Here is a 17,229-nt window from a genome sequence, read left to right as displayed (position 1 = left end):
ACTATTCTTATTGCTGTTTCGGGATACTTTCAGCTTAAGTTTTCCCTAAAAGGAATAAAACATATGTATTAAAGGCAAAGCCAGGCTATTTGCTTCCTCTACTCTATAGTAGTTCTCTATTCAAAGAGCCAAAATTGAGTGCCTTAAGTGCTAGACTAATGTTATAGTGAAAACATTCATTTTCCTTAAGACTGGATTTACTTTAAAAGATAAATTAGAAATATACAAAGAGAACAAAACAGGGTATAGTTGTTCTAGCCTATAGTTCCAGATACTTGAGAGGCTAAGGTAGAAAGGTCACAAGTTAGAGCCCAGCCTGGACAATTTAGTGAGACCCTGTCTCAAAACAAAAAAAGGAAAACTGGCTCAGTGCAAAGGCCCTGAGTACAATCCTCAGAATGAAAAAAAAGAAAAAAAAACCTCACAGCTACATCTCATGTATTTATAATGTTTATATGTAAAATATTTGCATATTATATATTTATACTTAGTGGAATATTTATATATTTTATATTCTATGAACTCAGTAGACATCTATTGGGTAACTACTATATGCTATATAGTATACTGTATATACAGAGTCAGGAATACATAACTACATGGTCAAGCATTTGCCCCAGGATAAGATCAGATGAGTGAAAGGATGCTATAAGTTGGGTAACATAAAGGAAAATGTATAAACTGACATTCAATTGGCCTAGGTGGCTATACAATGTTGATAGGTAGAGCCTGGATTCAAGACTGCAAGAGTTTTCAATTATGTCAATGACATGTGATCAAGGAAATCATTAGTAATAATGGCTTATTTATTTTTACTGTAAAAAAAAGTATTAAACTCTGCCTGTTGAGACTGATTTGCTGTAATCCTTACGAAAAGTCAGATCTATTAAAAATTAAATACCCTTGATCAGCAACTATACTTTAGAGAGTCTTTGCTTAGAAATAAATGTGTAAGGATGTATAGAAAAGGGTATGAATTGGAGCCACATCTGCAGTGGCAAAAATCATGAAACAACATAAATTTCTATTTCCATACTATACAACAATTCAAAAAACAGGATCCCTCTCTGCTGATCTGGAAGGATATTCAGGGTGTACTTGTTAGGTAAGAAAAGCAAGCAACAGAGAAGTGGGTACAAGACAATCCCATTTTGATTTAAAAGTAGACAGGCCAGAGTGCTTTATATGTATCTACTTATGCAGCTACAGTGAAATGTGGAGGAAGAGAAAGAGGAGAATGGAGAAACAATGGGAGTAAGTTTATTAACTACTTCTGGCATAATTTTAATAGCGAAACTCTAAAGAAGAATTTGCAAAAATTAATGAATTTTAAAAGACTCAAATCACAGACTGTTCATATGATGATCATCTGCATCAGGAGGGTTGCATGAAATTATGCATAACCCAAATCCTCCTAGGGCTGTAGAGAGTTCGTGTGGCTACCTGCATGTAACATCTGGCACAGGGGCTGTGGCAGAAAGAAAATGGAGACTCATCCTACTCTGTAAGCAACAGAACCACAGCCATCCTTTTTGGTTAGGTAAATAATATTGGAAGCACTATTCTAGGACACTGCAAATGGACTATGAAAGGAAAGGGGAAAACTAAGAAAACAATTAGGAGACTACTGATAAGAATAATAAGAGTTTGAGCTAGGGTGTGGTCATTTTTTTTCCTGTTGTGATGGCTTCTCCAGGAAGAGAAACTTAATTCCCTCCTGACTTCCAGCTTTTGTCCCTCATTCCTAATCCAGTATCAAGTCTTTGTGGTCTTGGAAGTGTATTTCTTATCTATATCAATATTTTAAGTTGAATTTCAAGTTTAGGTTTTAAAAAATTATAAATAATTAGTTATGTTAGAAATTTGTTAATTTCTCTGGCTTTGACTTTTGAGAATGTTTACAGTGACTCAGGTATTTATGATATTCTGTTCTTTTCTTCTACCCAAGTTGATGCAACAGCATAAACTACTCTCTCCTGGCCCCATTTTAAGACTGTTGTCTCCTAATTCTCCAGCTACTCATTCAGTATCTTTTGTGGTTGCTCTCTTTGGATGCTTTCCAGAGCCCTGTCCTTGGTCCTCCCCCCACCCCAACACTACAGGAGTTCATTCTTAAATTACCTCATCTGATTTGCTAGAGCCAGTATCTACTTCCTTGCATTTTATTTTTTCTATGACTGTTCTTGCCATATTAGTTTTAAGTTGTAGGTACAACTCATAGAAGAGATAAACTTACCCTACTGGCCTTTTATCCTACTAGCTTTCTGTAGACTACAGGCACAGTAAGTAAAATCTAAAACATAAATAAGCTAAAGAAAGATAATTTAGAAATTCAGGGAAAAATAGGACATTCTTCTTCTGGGGTATTCATTAACTGCATGCACACTAAACAAATCAATCTCTTGCCTTTCTGCTGAGTCAATGTAAATGTACATATTAGCCTTACCTGCTAGAATATAATCTTAATTCTTATACAAATGGAAAACATGAAGAAAGCTTCTGCTATAAAAGATTCTATATTGAAAAATTACTATAAGTTACAATCTTGATCAAAATTTAAAAAAACCAAACAAAAATCTTCAAACCCACCAATTCCAAGCTCTGGCTACCTTTGTTTGATGATAAATGTACCAAAATTCTTGTAAGCAACTGTGAAAAGCATTCTGTTTCAAGTCTTAAAGCAAATTTAGAGACTGATGACAACTGAAAATATATCGTATGTATACTTTCTGTCCATATACACAAGCCACTGTTGGCTACATACATTACTGTTACTATCTACTGACACTTTCCTTTCTCTAATGTAGAGATTAGAGGTATCCTCCATTCCTACATATCTTGACTTTTATGTCATTTTGTTTATTCATTAGTCAATATATATTTATTGAGGTTTTACTGTGTGCTACACGTTCTTCTAGATCCTGGGAAACAGGAGCAAGCAAGGCAGAAGATATCACTGCTCCCTTGGACCATACATTATAGTAGAGAAGCAGAGAAGACATAATAAATAATTAGATATATGTCAAGGGTTAGGGAACACTGTGTGAAAGTTGCTACCATTTCATATAAAGCAGTCAGGAGTCTCTCTTAAGGAGTTAGCATTTAAGTGGAGACATAAATAAAGTGAGAGAGTAAACTATGTGGATATCTGGGGAAAACAGTCCAAGCAAACTACCTCAGCTTTGGCTAATGCACTATGGGACCTAGAAAGAGAACTGTAGTTCTGCTAGAGAACAAAGAGATAGTCTTTACGTAGGCAGAAGAACCTTACACACCTAAGGTGCACAACCTGAGATAACACTGGAAGTTTTGTTCTTTTGTACTGTACAATGTTTAGCTTAACAGTGTGCATATATCACTTTCAAATTCATATCTCTTCTTCTTTGTCCAGGACTCCTTGTTACTCCTTTTCTTTTTTTTTTTTTCGGTTTTTTGAGACAGGGTCTCACTATGTAGTTGAGACTGACCTGGAACTCACTATGTAGCCCAGGCTGGTCTCGAACTCATAGCGATCCTCCTGCCTCAGCCTCCCCAGTGCTGGGATTACGAGCATGCGCCACCACGCCCAGCTCTGTTACTCCTTTCTTATTCCAAATGATTGAATCAGTTTTCATTTCTCATTCATCCCTATACTTTCCTCCATCAGTTATGACTTTCCAGGAAGGAGCTTGAAATATTTCCAGTGCACATTCAAAAAGCAAATCAGGGAGGGGGGTATGATAATCCCCAGATTGTTCTCTGTGAGACGGGATTTTTATCTTTTTCATCTCAGTATACCCAGTGCCTACCTCAATATGTATTTGCTGCTTAAAGTACAACTGAAGGGTCTTTGAGACCATCTAGTTAACTTCCCACTCCATCCATCTTAAGAATTCTTTTCCTACCTCAGCCATAAAGAATGAGAAATTAGAGTCATCATAGGAAAATGGAGGCATATTGAGGCCATACTCTTAAGTGAAATAAATAGGTCACACATGTGTGAATACCAAATAGTTTCTCTGGTGTGAAAAACTAAAAGTGTAAATAAGATCCAAATGGTATAATTGACATTGTGAAATAGGAAGAAAAGGGCTACAGGTGTAGGGGAAGTGGGAAGGGTAGGGGAAAGGAAATAAGGGAAAAAAATCAGAAAATGAAAAAATGAAACAAAGTTTTTGTAAATAGGAAAGGGAGGAGGGGGTGAAAGTAGGGCAGGGACAAGGGGAAAAAAATGAGAACCAAGACCTGTCATGAAAAGGTACAAAATCCCAATGATGAATGTAACTATACTGTATACCTAAAATGTACCAATAAACTCAGTGAGGAAAAAAAAAGAATTCTTTTCCCAGAATATGTCTTTGTCACTCTTATACTTATTAACATAATAATGTAGCTAGACTACTTATATATTGTATTTTCCTGTGTCCGTACAGAAGCATTTAGGCATACAGAAATCAAATTTAGCCAGTTACTGCACAGAAATTTAGAATTTCTCATTTTACAGGTATCTAACTTTTCCTTAGCTTGTTTTTTTAGATATGTCTGTGGTGCTGCTAAAGCACTATACAGTTCTGTTAAATAACATTTATCATTGTTAATATAATGAATTAGAAATGATTAAATTTTCCTTATCTCTCCTTTAAAAATATTTCTTAGATTAAAAATTTAGCACCCACAAACCTCACTAACACCAGCTTTATGAAATGTTTAGTACTAAGAAGCATTTGCCACGTAAGAAGAAAATCTGCCAATCCCTTAGTTCTCCTTTTTTTTTTTTTTTTTGGTACCGGGGAACAAACTTGGGTCCTTGCACTTGCAAGGCAGGCAGCGGAACCACTGAGCTAAATCCCCAGCCCAGTTCTTATTCAAAACTAGAACAAAACTGGAAGAGTTAAGGCTAATAAGACAGTATAAAATGTAAAACCAAATTTAGCAGTAAAGCACATCTGCCATTCTATAATGGCTTTTCAATCCTTTTTTCTTGGCTACTGAAACTTGTAAGTCATCTTTTGAGGAGAATAACTATTTGAGAAAATAAGTTGCTTTTAGTACAAACACAAAAAAACTTAAACTTCTTAAACAGGTAATTTTCAAAGAATTTCTCAAAAAATTTTAGCACTAATAAAATGGTTATAAAAAGAATATCCTATTTTCACATTCACTGCATATATCTTCATGATTTTGCAGGCTAGGTTCTACTCTAATCCTAGCATCTGTGAACAATATATAGAAAAAATAAATTAGAAAATAGCACTAACAAATTCTTAATATTTAAAAGTACTGTCAGTAAAAGCAAAAATTTTTTGCAGCCTATGAGAACTAAAAGAAAATACATAGATTTTACATTGTAGTTATAACTTTCTGTTAAACTTTGTTATGAGCCAAGTATGATAACACATATCTATAATTTCCATTACTAGAAGACTAAGGCAGGAGGTTCAAGAGTTTAAGCCTAGCCCAGGCATCTTGGCTACTCAGCAAAGTCTTGTCTCAAAATAAGGGAAAAAATGTTTTAAAGGGCTGGAGATGTAGCCATGTGCAAAGGCCCTGGGTTCAATTCCCAGTGCCACAAGAAAAATAAAACTATTTAATGGCTGTAAATTTTAGTGTGCATGAATTATTATTGCCATAATGAGTGTAAAAGAGTTAATTCCCTGGTACCCAAAAGAATTGAAATGGGCAATTAAACTGCTTTAAAGACTGTTATAGAAATTCACATATTTATTTTATATCTGCCATCATCAAATTCCTCTGAAGTTCAAGTCAAAGGTAGACCCTCCTTCCTTGAATATAAACACTTCTGGGGAGGGGGGCAGGCTTAGGAGGTGTGTAATTGCTATTTTTTCTGCAATGTGTCCACAAAAGGATGTATAAGCTGTTCATATGTTTCTTGATAAAGAAAACACAAATCAGAATTTAACCACTAAGCATCCTCCAGTTTAGAGTAGTCACCACTGGTGGCAGTGCACTTAATCCAGGCATATTTAAAATAGGATTAAATGTCTGCAGAAATACCTACATGTTTTAAATTCTCTCAACAAAAGCAGTATCATTTGAGAGAGTATTAAATTTCTAAATTTCTAGAAATACTTGACTCATATCGAGTCTCAGAAATAAAGTTAAAGTACAAAATAAATACACTTTCTGATAAAAAAGAACATTTAGGTATTTCTATATTGTAATGAGTTCAATTTTCTTGGCTTACAAGATGTCTCTGAAGGCAGTTTAAAAAAATAGTACACACAGCTTCTCAAGGTAGTGGTTTAGAAATACAACATTCACTTTGGGTTTTTTTGTCTTTTCATAAAAAACTGCAATCTATTTTATAAAAAAATTGCAATCTATTTGTCCTTAATAAAGCCAGCTGGATTCCAGATCACAAATTTCACATAATAGTCTAATTGAAATTTTTAAAGTGTCTGTCTAAAAACTTATGTTTTACATGGGTATGTTTACAAATTTAAGCTGCCATTTAACTTGTTTCTATACTTGCTCTTTCATATATTTGTATATAGAAAAGACATTTAGTTTAATCCATCAAATTTGTTTTACTCAAGTTTTCAACCCCAAGTCCTCATGAAATGTATCCATTACTCTTTGGGGACTGCGCATAATAAAACTTTTAAAAAAGAAAAAAAAACTTCCTAGTGCTTGAGGGTAGGAAATAGCTTACACCACAGACACTGACAGCATAACTACTTAGCTAGTATAGTCACGCTGGTTTGTGGGATTTTACAGAGCTTTAAACATTCTACCTTACATTTTAAAAATCCCTTTTAATATTCAAAATAAACACCTTTCAAAAATTCTATCAGGCAAAAGTGCTGGGTACTTAATTTTACGGAAGTTGAAACTGTGGCAGAAAACAATGGACTCCACAAATACCTGCGGATCAAAGGCTTGATCGTATCTCTATATACCGTAGAGTTAACAGAAGCGAGACGAATGCATGAAGTGCTTAGCATAGTGCTGCCAAGTAACATGCAATCATTAATGGGGGAAAAGGTCAACAAAATGTATAGGAAATACAGACACTGTGTATTTAGAAATCTAAAGCAGCCGAAGTATCTTTGTACAACACCTGGGCTAGTCAACATTATTTGAGTCAACTATTTATTTTCAGATTTTGAGAACAGACTTAGAAGTTAAAAGCCTGTTGGGGAGTTAAGATGCTGAGAACTGAATTATTCAATTTGCCCATACTACTTACTAATTTTGTACTTCCCCTAACTACTTTCTATGGATCTGATTTTGCATCTGAAAAAATGTAGGGGTGGGGAAAAATGAAAAGACAGGTCATGGTTTAGCTCAGCAAAGCTTCACACCCTAGGTCTTCTCATTTTTAGTTCATTGCTGCTCTATTATAGTATTTCTATTACTGAATATCTAAATCAAACTGTTTGGAAAGGATGGGGATCACCAAATCCTGCATTTTAAAATTAATGAAGCTCTTATCCCCGATAATTACAAAACAAAACATTAAAATAAAGCTGTACCTAACAAGCTGGTAGAGCTTTAATGTTCAACACGTGACAATCATAAGGTCCTAAGTCATAGCACTGCACCAACCAGCATGAAATAATAAATCATGTAAATTGAATGCCATTTCACAATAGCTTTCAAAATTTGGCTATCACATATACTTTCATAATAGCTGAGGCTAAATATTATGAGAAATTATGAAATCAACTAGAATAAAGGCTAATTTTATTATAAAAATAAAAGTTAACATTTATTGCAAAAAAACTTCATGTCTTAAACACTGTACACTTAAGTTGAATTTTCAAATTATTAGTTACAAAAATAAAAATTAAAGGTGAAACAATATGTAAACAACTAAAACCACATTGTTAAATCTTTTTCTCTGCATATATATATATATATATATATATATATAACCTATAGTGTGAATGGAAAAAAAAATTCTAGAGAAGTACTTTCTCTAAGGTTGTTGTTCTCTTAAGAAACACTAACATTATTGAAGCCTGCTAAAAGGAAAAAAACTATTAAAGGCAGTCAAAATTAATAGTTGAGCTACTATGAACAAGTATGTTTGTCGTGATGCTATTAATATTTAAACTGGCCCGAGATAAAATTAAGGAATGACATAGCTTCAATTCAAAATAAATGACTTTAAGGACTGTATTACAGTATAGTTTAAATGCGTGTCTAGCACTTGCAGAATCCCATCGTGTATTCTGCCTGTTTACAATCAATTAAGAATTTAATTTCTTCAATATTTTAGGAGAAAAATATGTAACACGTGGAAATACATTACTAAAGTGTTGCATCGCATAATGAATTAATATTTGTAAAAGTGCACTATGAAAATATGAAATGTTTATATCAAATAAGTCATCAGTATTTCAACTGCATTCAAGACACTGGATTTTCATTCATTAAATAGCAGCCAAAATAAAAACGGGACAAATATGGACTAGATTTTAGCAGAAATAAGCTAAAAGTAAAATGCTCTCTCCTTCATTTGGTAATAAAACATATCAAGAGACAACAAAGTAACAGCTTCACAGTACTAAAATCAGTTTTAGATTTCCACTTCAAATTAAAGAGACAACTGTAAACCCCAGTTAGTGCCCTCCTTTTAGAAGCACAGTTCAGTTGCAAATTTCTCTTAAACCTCTGAATTCATATAGGTGGTCCAAACTGTTGGTTTTTGGAACTGTTCTTGGTTTTATTTATTTATTTATTGGGGAGGTAATTTTAAATATATCTTACCACTCCACAACTCTCTGCCTCTTACCCACTGGAGGTCGAAACCAGTGTCTATAACTAATATTGAAATGTTTTGAAAAAATATTAAAATTATGTAAAATGAAAAAAGAATCACTACAGGGCTAGGGATTTAGCTCAGTGGCACTGCACCTGCCTCACAAGCTCAGGGTCCTGAGGTTGATCCCCAGTACAAAAAAAAAAAAAAAAATCGCTATTACAAGTTACACCTAGCTTAGCATAGAAGAAATGACCAGGAGCAGTTCAAAAGGGAAAGGAACACAAGGAACACTTAATGGACCTCTTTTCTTTCTTTTTTCTTTTTCTTTTTCTTTTCTTTTCTTTTTTTTTTTTTTTGAGGCAAGGCCTTGCTCAGGAATCCAGGTTGGCCTTGAACTCTCAGCAGTCCTGCCTCCACCTCCTAAATGCTGGGATTACAGGTGAGATACTCTACCTCTGCCTTTAATGGGCCTTTCTTAAAATTAAAGTTCTCTGTAGGAATATTTTTATTTACTTGGAAAAATACAAAACCCAAGTCAAATATTCCATAAGAAAATGAAAGCAGTTGGCTCTCTAAAGCTATAGAAATAAGAAATGCATAGGCTTTTAAACCCTCTGTTCAATAAGGTCAGTAATTTTTTTTCCCAGTTACAGCTTAACTCAAAATATTTCTTGAAAACTTTATGCAACAGGATTCATACACACACACACACACACACACACACACACACACATATGTTGTGTGTGACTCAGAAATATAAAAGCAAGCATCCGTTAGCTTAGCAAAAACCTACAAATATTACAGTACACCATTATTTTTGATGAAAGCCTTACCAGGATGACTTCACAAGGGTAAATGCTATTCAACACAAATCTATTTTGCCTTTTTAATTCGCTCACATAAGATATAATATAAACATGCTACTAATTTTAAAGTAGATATAATCAGAAAAAAAATATGTTTTAAGAACTGTGCCTCAGACCTATTCTAAATGTAATGAAGATTGCTTAACCTAACTATGCTATTTCAATCACCTGCGGGTCAGGGTAGATTATGACTTATACAACTAACCAATTAACACAGATACTTTGTCTTTTACATTAGGCACTCATGATAAAATAAATCCCTTTGATCTAATCTCTCCATTAAAATCTCAAAAGGCCTCTAAAGTGTTCTCTACTCACATATTAATTTTACTAATAAAATTTGCATTTAATATTCAATCTACACTTATGCAAAAATATATTTCACAGTCTGGCCTAAAATTCATAAACATTCAATAATATATTGAAAATGGTCAGATTAAAATATCTGTAATACAAATATAAATACAAAACAACATTATACAAATTGTGTTATCAGCTATAAAAATATACAGGGAATAGTCAAACATCACAAAAATTTCAATAAAATCTGAGCAAATGTTCATCACACATTTCTGTATTAATCATTCCACACTAAACTAAGACACCTGAAAATACAGTGTGTTCTTAAAATTTTGTATCATTCGTAAGGCTATAACAAGGTATAAATTCTTTTTAAAAAGATTTTATCATAAAGGTAACAATAAATAATAAATGTATACCCAAAAGCAAATCGTATTAAAAAAAAATCACTTCCTATGATTTACTAAATCCTATCAGAAATACTAAACAAAAAAATCACGGAAACACCCAAGAAGCTTTGGAAGGAGAGGAAAAAGAAAACATAAGCAGTAAAAGCATCCATCAAAAAGAGGGGAAATGTTAACCAAAACAAAATTTCACCTTCCTTTATGCTTCCACCCTTTCTCAGAAAACATTCAATTTATAATAAAAATGAGAAAGGAACAGAATTTTCTTCATTCTCCTGTGTTTGGACAAGTCTTCAATTTCATTACTTTTACAATATTAGACACAGATATGACTGGGACATCTAAATCTATCTAAATAAGTAGTCTTATTAAGTACTAATAATCAGAGCCCTAGACTCAACCTAAGACTAAATTTACAGGTTCATCCGGTATCATTCTTTCTAAAAATCCTAGCTTTTAGGAAGCAGTCAACTTTTTAGCACTAAATATTCAACTTTATCTCAGTATAAAAGCTCTAACGCCGCCTAAAACTGTTTACTTTTTACTTCTGTTTCTTTTCAGCAGTTTCACCATTAATGCTGAGGGCAAACAATGTTGAAAATCAAATCATGCAGAAATGTGCCTCCATCAGTGTTGTATTTATGGTAACCTTATTGAATATTAGTATTTTAAAAAGCACATTAAGTTATTAAAGCTAGTTCAATTTACTTAAGAATAGATTTGAGTATCAATAAGGTTTCTTATTTTAATACCAATGAACTTAACCCTTAAAAAGACAATGTGTTTCTATGTTCAATCATGCTGTTCGAAATTTTACAATATGGTAACAGTGTGGTGCGTTAACACATCTAAAAGAATCGCCTACAGTAGTTTTTTTTTGTTTGTTTTGTGTTTTGTTTTCCGGTACCGGGGAGGGGATTGAACTCGTGTCCTTGCGCTTGCAAGGCAGGCCACCAAAACGCTGAGCTAAATCCCTGGCTCCTACAGTAGTTTTTAAAGTGTTTTGAATAAAGCAATTTTAGATGGCAATTTAAAAAGTCAAATTATAACATACGTTACACTAAAAACTAAATGCTTAGAGTATTCCATCAAGTTGCTACCTTTCAACATACTAGTTTAGCTGCTGATAACTCAGGGTCACTGTCAGAGCTGATGCTTGGCTGAAGTCATGTAATATATACAGAAAGCAAACAATTTTAATTTTGAGGCTGTTGTTTGGAAACAATAGACTAATTCAATGATGGTTAGAAAAGGAACACTGTTTCAATTTATTTGGGTGAAGCTTTGTTCTGGGTAATCATAGTGCTTAATTAAGGCTATAATGTACAGTATTTGCAAACAGCATCAAACTATCCTATATTGAGGTACTGTTACACTTGTTAGAATACAAATTAATAATAATTTCAAATCACTTATCAGCATAAAAAATAACCATTTCATGGGCCAGTAAGAAATTTCTAAAGAGCTCTATAATGAAGTTATGAAGCTCAAAAATATATGAAGATGCTTTGTAGGTCATAAAGTACTTTAAAATTATTAAAATCACCATTAATGATTTAAGAGTAACTATGTTCATTCTACAATCCCAGATTTTATAAGGTTTATTGAAAATTCAGTGAATAAAAACTGCTTTGTTCCTATTTTTTTCCTTATCATAACAAAATGAAAATACTATGACTATAAAGACAGTTTCCTTAATATAGTTTCTTTGTATAATAACCTGTTTTATAAATCAATCTAATAGTTTTCTACAGTTAAAAATCAACTGTACTTACTCTTAAAAAACTCAAGTATATGAGATCCACTGTAAAAAATTTGAGATTGGAAAATTTAAAATACAGCATGCCTTTGAACATTAGAAACAGCAGCTTATACAGTAAGAACTTAATTTTTTAATTTAAAACCTTTAATTCAGAAACACTAAAAAGTTGAAGTAGCATTCTAAATAAAAGTACTTTTAAAGTAATATATTACTACGTAGTAGCTTGCATTAAGACACTTACGAACCAAGGTATTTTTTCTCTTGATAAGAAACAAGGCTTTTAGAACAGAACATAGCTTAAATCTAAGTCTAAACCTTTTCCCTAATACGAAGGCTTCCTACATAAGAGGCATCTCCTTGTACATCAACATTAAGATACCTTTTACAGAAAAAATAATTTAAAAGAGTTTTAAGTAAAATGCTCAGTGACTAGTTAGTAGAACAACGAATATCACTAACATTTAAGAAAAAACTTGAAACGGTTATGTACAAATAAGTCTGCTATACCTTCTTAAAAAAAACAGTGATTAATCAATCTTGGGCCACTGAAATCCATATTTTTATATTTTCCTACACACTTAAATGTACATACAATCTACCATTTGACTTGAGTTTAAGGGTACAAAGTACAGAAATTAGCCCCTAACAATACATTATGCCTAAATTTAGAACTATTTTTTGACAGTTCCATTTTAAAGGACCATTTTAAGTTCCGACAAAAATGTCTTGGGAAAAAGAAAAGAGAAATAAAATTACAGCTGAAAATCAAAGCTTAACAATTTTGGCCATCAGTTATCTACATGAGAACTGCAGAAACATTTGAAAGTAAAATTTTGTTTTGCACCAAACTGCCACCAATTCCTTTTATAGAGACTGACCAGCAAACTCAACCTGGGAACAGGTTGGGAATACTGTGAACAAGACTGGCGTCTAATACTATGATATACATACACTATAATGCAGTGCTTTAGCAATTTTTAAACTGAAATTCTTCAACTAAAGTTCAGTTTGAATATTAGTACGTTTCATTTTTAATCCTTTAATCTCAAGTTAACACTTCAAAAAATACATCTACAAATTTTTTCCTCATATCTATATTAAGGGTATATTTTATTTTAATTTAGTAACATTCTAAAAGAATACACGTGATAATTACGTTATTACCAGGCATTAACTCCCCCGAATTTACAATTTCTTAAGATACTTGTCACTTAGCAATATTATTTTGAAGTTTTCAAATGAAATTTTCAATACCGGTCAGTGGGATACCAAATATTGATATTTAACAACAAAAACCCTGAAGTAAATATGCAGGGGTAAATTACTTACACTATCTATCATGCCTACTTTCAAAAGCCCACTTATTCACATGGAAAAGAACATGAGTCTTTACAGAAGACATATAAATAGATGACTTTTTAATCTATCAAGCTAGTTTAAAATGCCATTTTTACAAAATAGAAAAGCATTAGTCTTACCTTGAAAAGCCATTAGAAAAAACTGATCGACCAGGGAAGTTCACAGTTCCCAAGGAAGTCAGGTTGTCATCTCCAGATCCTTGGCACCTATTCCAATTTTCTGAACCAACAGGAATTGGTGGAATGACATTAAAAATAGGCTTCTGATCCTGCTGCTGAGAGAGGGATGCTGTATTCATGTCATAGTGATACATCTGTCCTCCAGAGGTACTCACACCATGTACAGAAATGGCAGACATTTTATTACCAATTATATTTGCCCCAGAAAAGCTTGCCTGACAGTAAACTGGGCCCAGTTTCTCCTGCTTAACTACCCCAGGGGTGCAGAGTTCAATGAAGTCTTCTTTTTCTGTTTTCACTTGGGGCAGTGGTACACTGCTGGGATTTGATAAGATCACATCTCCATTATCCTTAATTTTAGGTTTAGTGTCCGGTAAAATGAGAGGCTTGCAGTCTTCATTCACATTTCCTTCCAAAAGGAATGGATCATCCTCTCCTGCCAAAGGAGAAAGTAAACAGTTTTCGTCCATCAACAGGTCTGATCTCCAAGGACTCTCATTCGCCTCTTTACCTGGGGACCCAGAAGAAAACTCCAAATCCTGCAAGATGTCAAAGGTGCTTTGGTCTGTGGGATACAACTTCACACTGCCACCGTTGGTGCCAGTCTGACCCTCTAGGTTTTGCTGTTCTGAAGATATATGAGACTCAGTTTTGGAAAACTCCTCTGTGGGGGTTCCAGCCACAGCAGTTTTCTTGGAGTTTTCTGGAATACCAGCTGACCTACTGAGGTTTGCAATACTTTCTTCCAGGAGCTGAAAGTCTGTTTCTCCAGAGGAAAGGCTGATTTGGCCCTGCTGTGGGAATCCCAGGTCATTTCCCATCACTTTTGTTTCTGTCTCTCCCATGTACAGTCCCATTGAGAGTGAAACAGCTTTGGACAGATCTGGCTGCTGTGCATTGCTTCCTGAGCCTTTTGGAAAATCAACCAAAAGTCTTCGCTGCTTGGGATCTGATTGAGAAGCAGCAGCCAGTGAGGGTGAAGATGCAGAAACCTTCACAGTAGCTCCTCCCCTTAGGTTTTTATAGAAATCAATCACATTCCTCCTCTCTGAACCAAGTGCACTGCTGGGGACTTCTTCTCTACTAGGTGGGGTTAATGATTCTTTGGAGTCCATCGGCAAATATCAGCTAAACAAAAGATGAGAAGACATAATAAGCTATAAGGTTACAGTATCTGTGATCCAATTAGTTAAGAAACAGCCAGTTAAATGAGCCTTTCAGTTAACTCCAAATCAAATGCTTTGTATCAGAAGAGTAATTTCTATCTTCAAGAATAAAAAGCCAGGTCCCCTGTTCCCATTCAGTGTGCCACACTTAAAAGTACAAGGCAGTTCATCTGCACAGCTGAGGACAAAACTGTATCAAAACTAAGATTTGCTATTCATCTTGCCACTCACTGAAGGGACAAGTTGCTTTGTTAATCACAGACATTATAATCATTGCATCTGATTATTCTAAAGGATCAAGCTGATGTCAAAGTATTCAATTTCAAAAAAAGTGTGATCATTAAAAATCCTACCTTTCAGTCAAAGCTATTCACGCTTCTGGGAACCAATATATACAATATTTAATAAATACTGTGCTGAAATTCTCAATCTCCAGTTATTTCCAAATTCAACTCCCAGCAGTCACAGATTTAAGCCCAGTACAACATACTTGTGAACCATACACATTTAATTTAGGAAATAAACAATATTGATTTATCTTCCAATAGGCCAGGAAAAGGTTCTTATTTTTAACCCATATTTCTTACTAGATGTGCCTATCTGATAATGCCTACCTCCAAATTTTGGGTATATGAAGACAGATACATTGTATATAAAAACCACCTAAAATTTACATTACAAAAAGCAGAAAGTGTGTCTAGCAGCTTCTCCATGCAATTTTTGCTTATCTGAATATGACAAGAAGAGATATTTGACCAGTATCATTGTTCTCAATAACGTCTAGATTTAATTCAGACTAATAAATTCAACTACATTTATTTTTGAAATCGCTTAAGACTCTCAGCGCAAGCCAGGTGTGGTGGCACATGGCTGTAATCGGAATGCTCTGGAAGGCTTAAGAATGAGGATTCCAAGTTGCAGGCTAGCTCAGGCAATCTAGTGAGTCAGTCTCAAAATAAAAAGTAAAAAAGAGACGGGGATGTAGCTTAGTGTGAAGGCGCTGGGTTCAATCCCCAGTCTGTACACACAAAACAAAATAAAATACAACAAAAGAGCCTCAGTGTGAAATACTGCTAGTATATCTCCCAATTTTTACCTCCAATTTTTTCCTTTCCAAATATTTCAGTACTGAAAAGCAGAAAAGCCCACAACTATAAAATTACATCATATGTCTAGATGAAATAGTACCCAATACAATATTCAGAATATGTTTCTTTACATTCCAAATTTTCACCTATCGAAATTCTGAGCCTCTTCTAAAGAGATAAGGTTTGTAATACACTGTCCATAACTGTATTAAGAAGCGCTAGACTTTGGTAAGTACGTCTGGGACATTACTGCCAAATCCCACCAATATAAAAAGGAAACTTTTCTAGTACGAAAATGCTAAGAAGCATAAATGTCAGTGGCCCTTCCTGAAAAGGGAGTGTGACGGAGAAAGGCGCGGGGACCTGCCACTGGGAATCTTAAGGGTAAATGGTTTAGATGCCACCCCCTGCCCTGTTTATCTGATAATGATCTCTAAACACTAGGTACTGTATCAAATACAGCCTAATGAATTTCCGCCTATTTTGACAGCCGTCTTCAAACACAAAACCACAACAATGCTTCGTAAAAGAAAACTCTCCCACAAGCGACACTATCCCCCAATTTAAATGGCAAATTACCCGTCACAATACTCGGGGTCTTAAGTGGTATTACAAAGTCGCAGTTATCAACCCGGCAACCTCAAACATCAAACTAGTACTTGTCAAAAATTGCAGTACAAAACTATTACGGTTAGATAAGAGTCCTTCCCCGCCCCCTTCTTAAAAGGGACCCTTGGAAAAGTCTGGCGAGAAGATGCCACAGCAAAAGAACCGTGGTGGTTGGGGACGTCAAAGAAAAATGTGTCCGGACCTGTTGAGTTCTCCCCGACACGCCCACTTCTACCAGACCTCGCCAGCCCGGACCGAAGTCTCCAAATTGCAAGCTGTCAGCCCCCTGCATGTCCGCGCGCGCGCACACACACACACACACACACACACACACGCGCACGCACACACACACACACACACACTCCCGCACACCCGCAGGTCCGCCAGAACTGAGGCTCGACAGGGCCTCGACACCCCCGGAGCGCGGCGCTCGGGCGCACCAGGGTGGAGAGGAAATATCGGGGCGACGCGGCTCAGAGTTCACCGTGAAATGGGCGACTGGGCGGCCCCTTGGAAGGAACTGGAGAGGGGGACTTGGAAAACAAAGATACCAGGGTCCTGCCGAGGATCCGGAGGCTGGAAACCCCTAGCCGCTCGCTGGCTGAGGCTCTGCTCGCAGTCCGAGCTCAGGTTCCTCCCCTCGCCTCGCCAAGGAACGACGGCGCAGGGAGAGGAAGAGGCCAGCACTGTCACCCGCGCGTTGCCCTTTCGTCACCGACACCCGGCCCTAGCCAGCCCCCACCCCCACCGCCGAGACCGATAAAAGTTTGCAGGTTCCCGCGC

General features: G+C 35.3%; 1 protein-coding gene across 5 annotated transcripts in view; it reads right to left on the bottom strand.

Annotated features, from left to right (window-relative positions):
• The window catches only part of Nr3c1 (nuclear receptor subfamily 3 group C member 1), an 82,724-nt gene that overhangs the window by 63,683 nt on the left and 1,812 nt on the right, over positions 1-17,229 (bottom strand). For 3 of the 5 annotated variants that reach the window (XM_010627031.1, XM_010627035.1, XM_010627034.3), the window contains exon 2: positions 13,524-14,711. In XM_010627031.1, the coding sequence (XP_010625333.1) occupies positions 13,524-14,698 (1,175 nt within the window). In that variant the 5' untranslated portion in view covers positions 14,699-14,711. Of the gene's footprint in view, positions 1-13,523; positions 14,716-16,997; positions 17,143-17,229 lie in introns of those variants that run through there. The other 2 variants (XM_010627033.3, XM_010627032.3) reach the window with 2 other exon arrangements.

Source organism: Fukomys damarensis, unplaced genomic scaffold, assembly GCF_012274545.1.
Source record: "Fukomys damarensis isolate Sample0158 unplaced genomic scaffold, DMR_v1.0_HiC HiC_scaffold_3, whole genome shotgun sequence".
Lineage (NCBI taxonomy): Eukaryota > Metazoa > Chordata > Mammalia > Rodentia > Bathyergidae > Fukomys > Fukomys damarensis.
The sequence above is the reverse complement of the archived record's forward strand: the minus strand, read 5'-3'. Positions and strand labels throughout refer to the sequence as shown.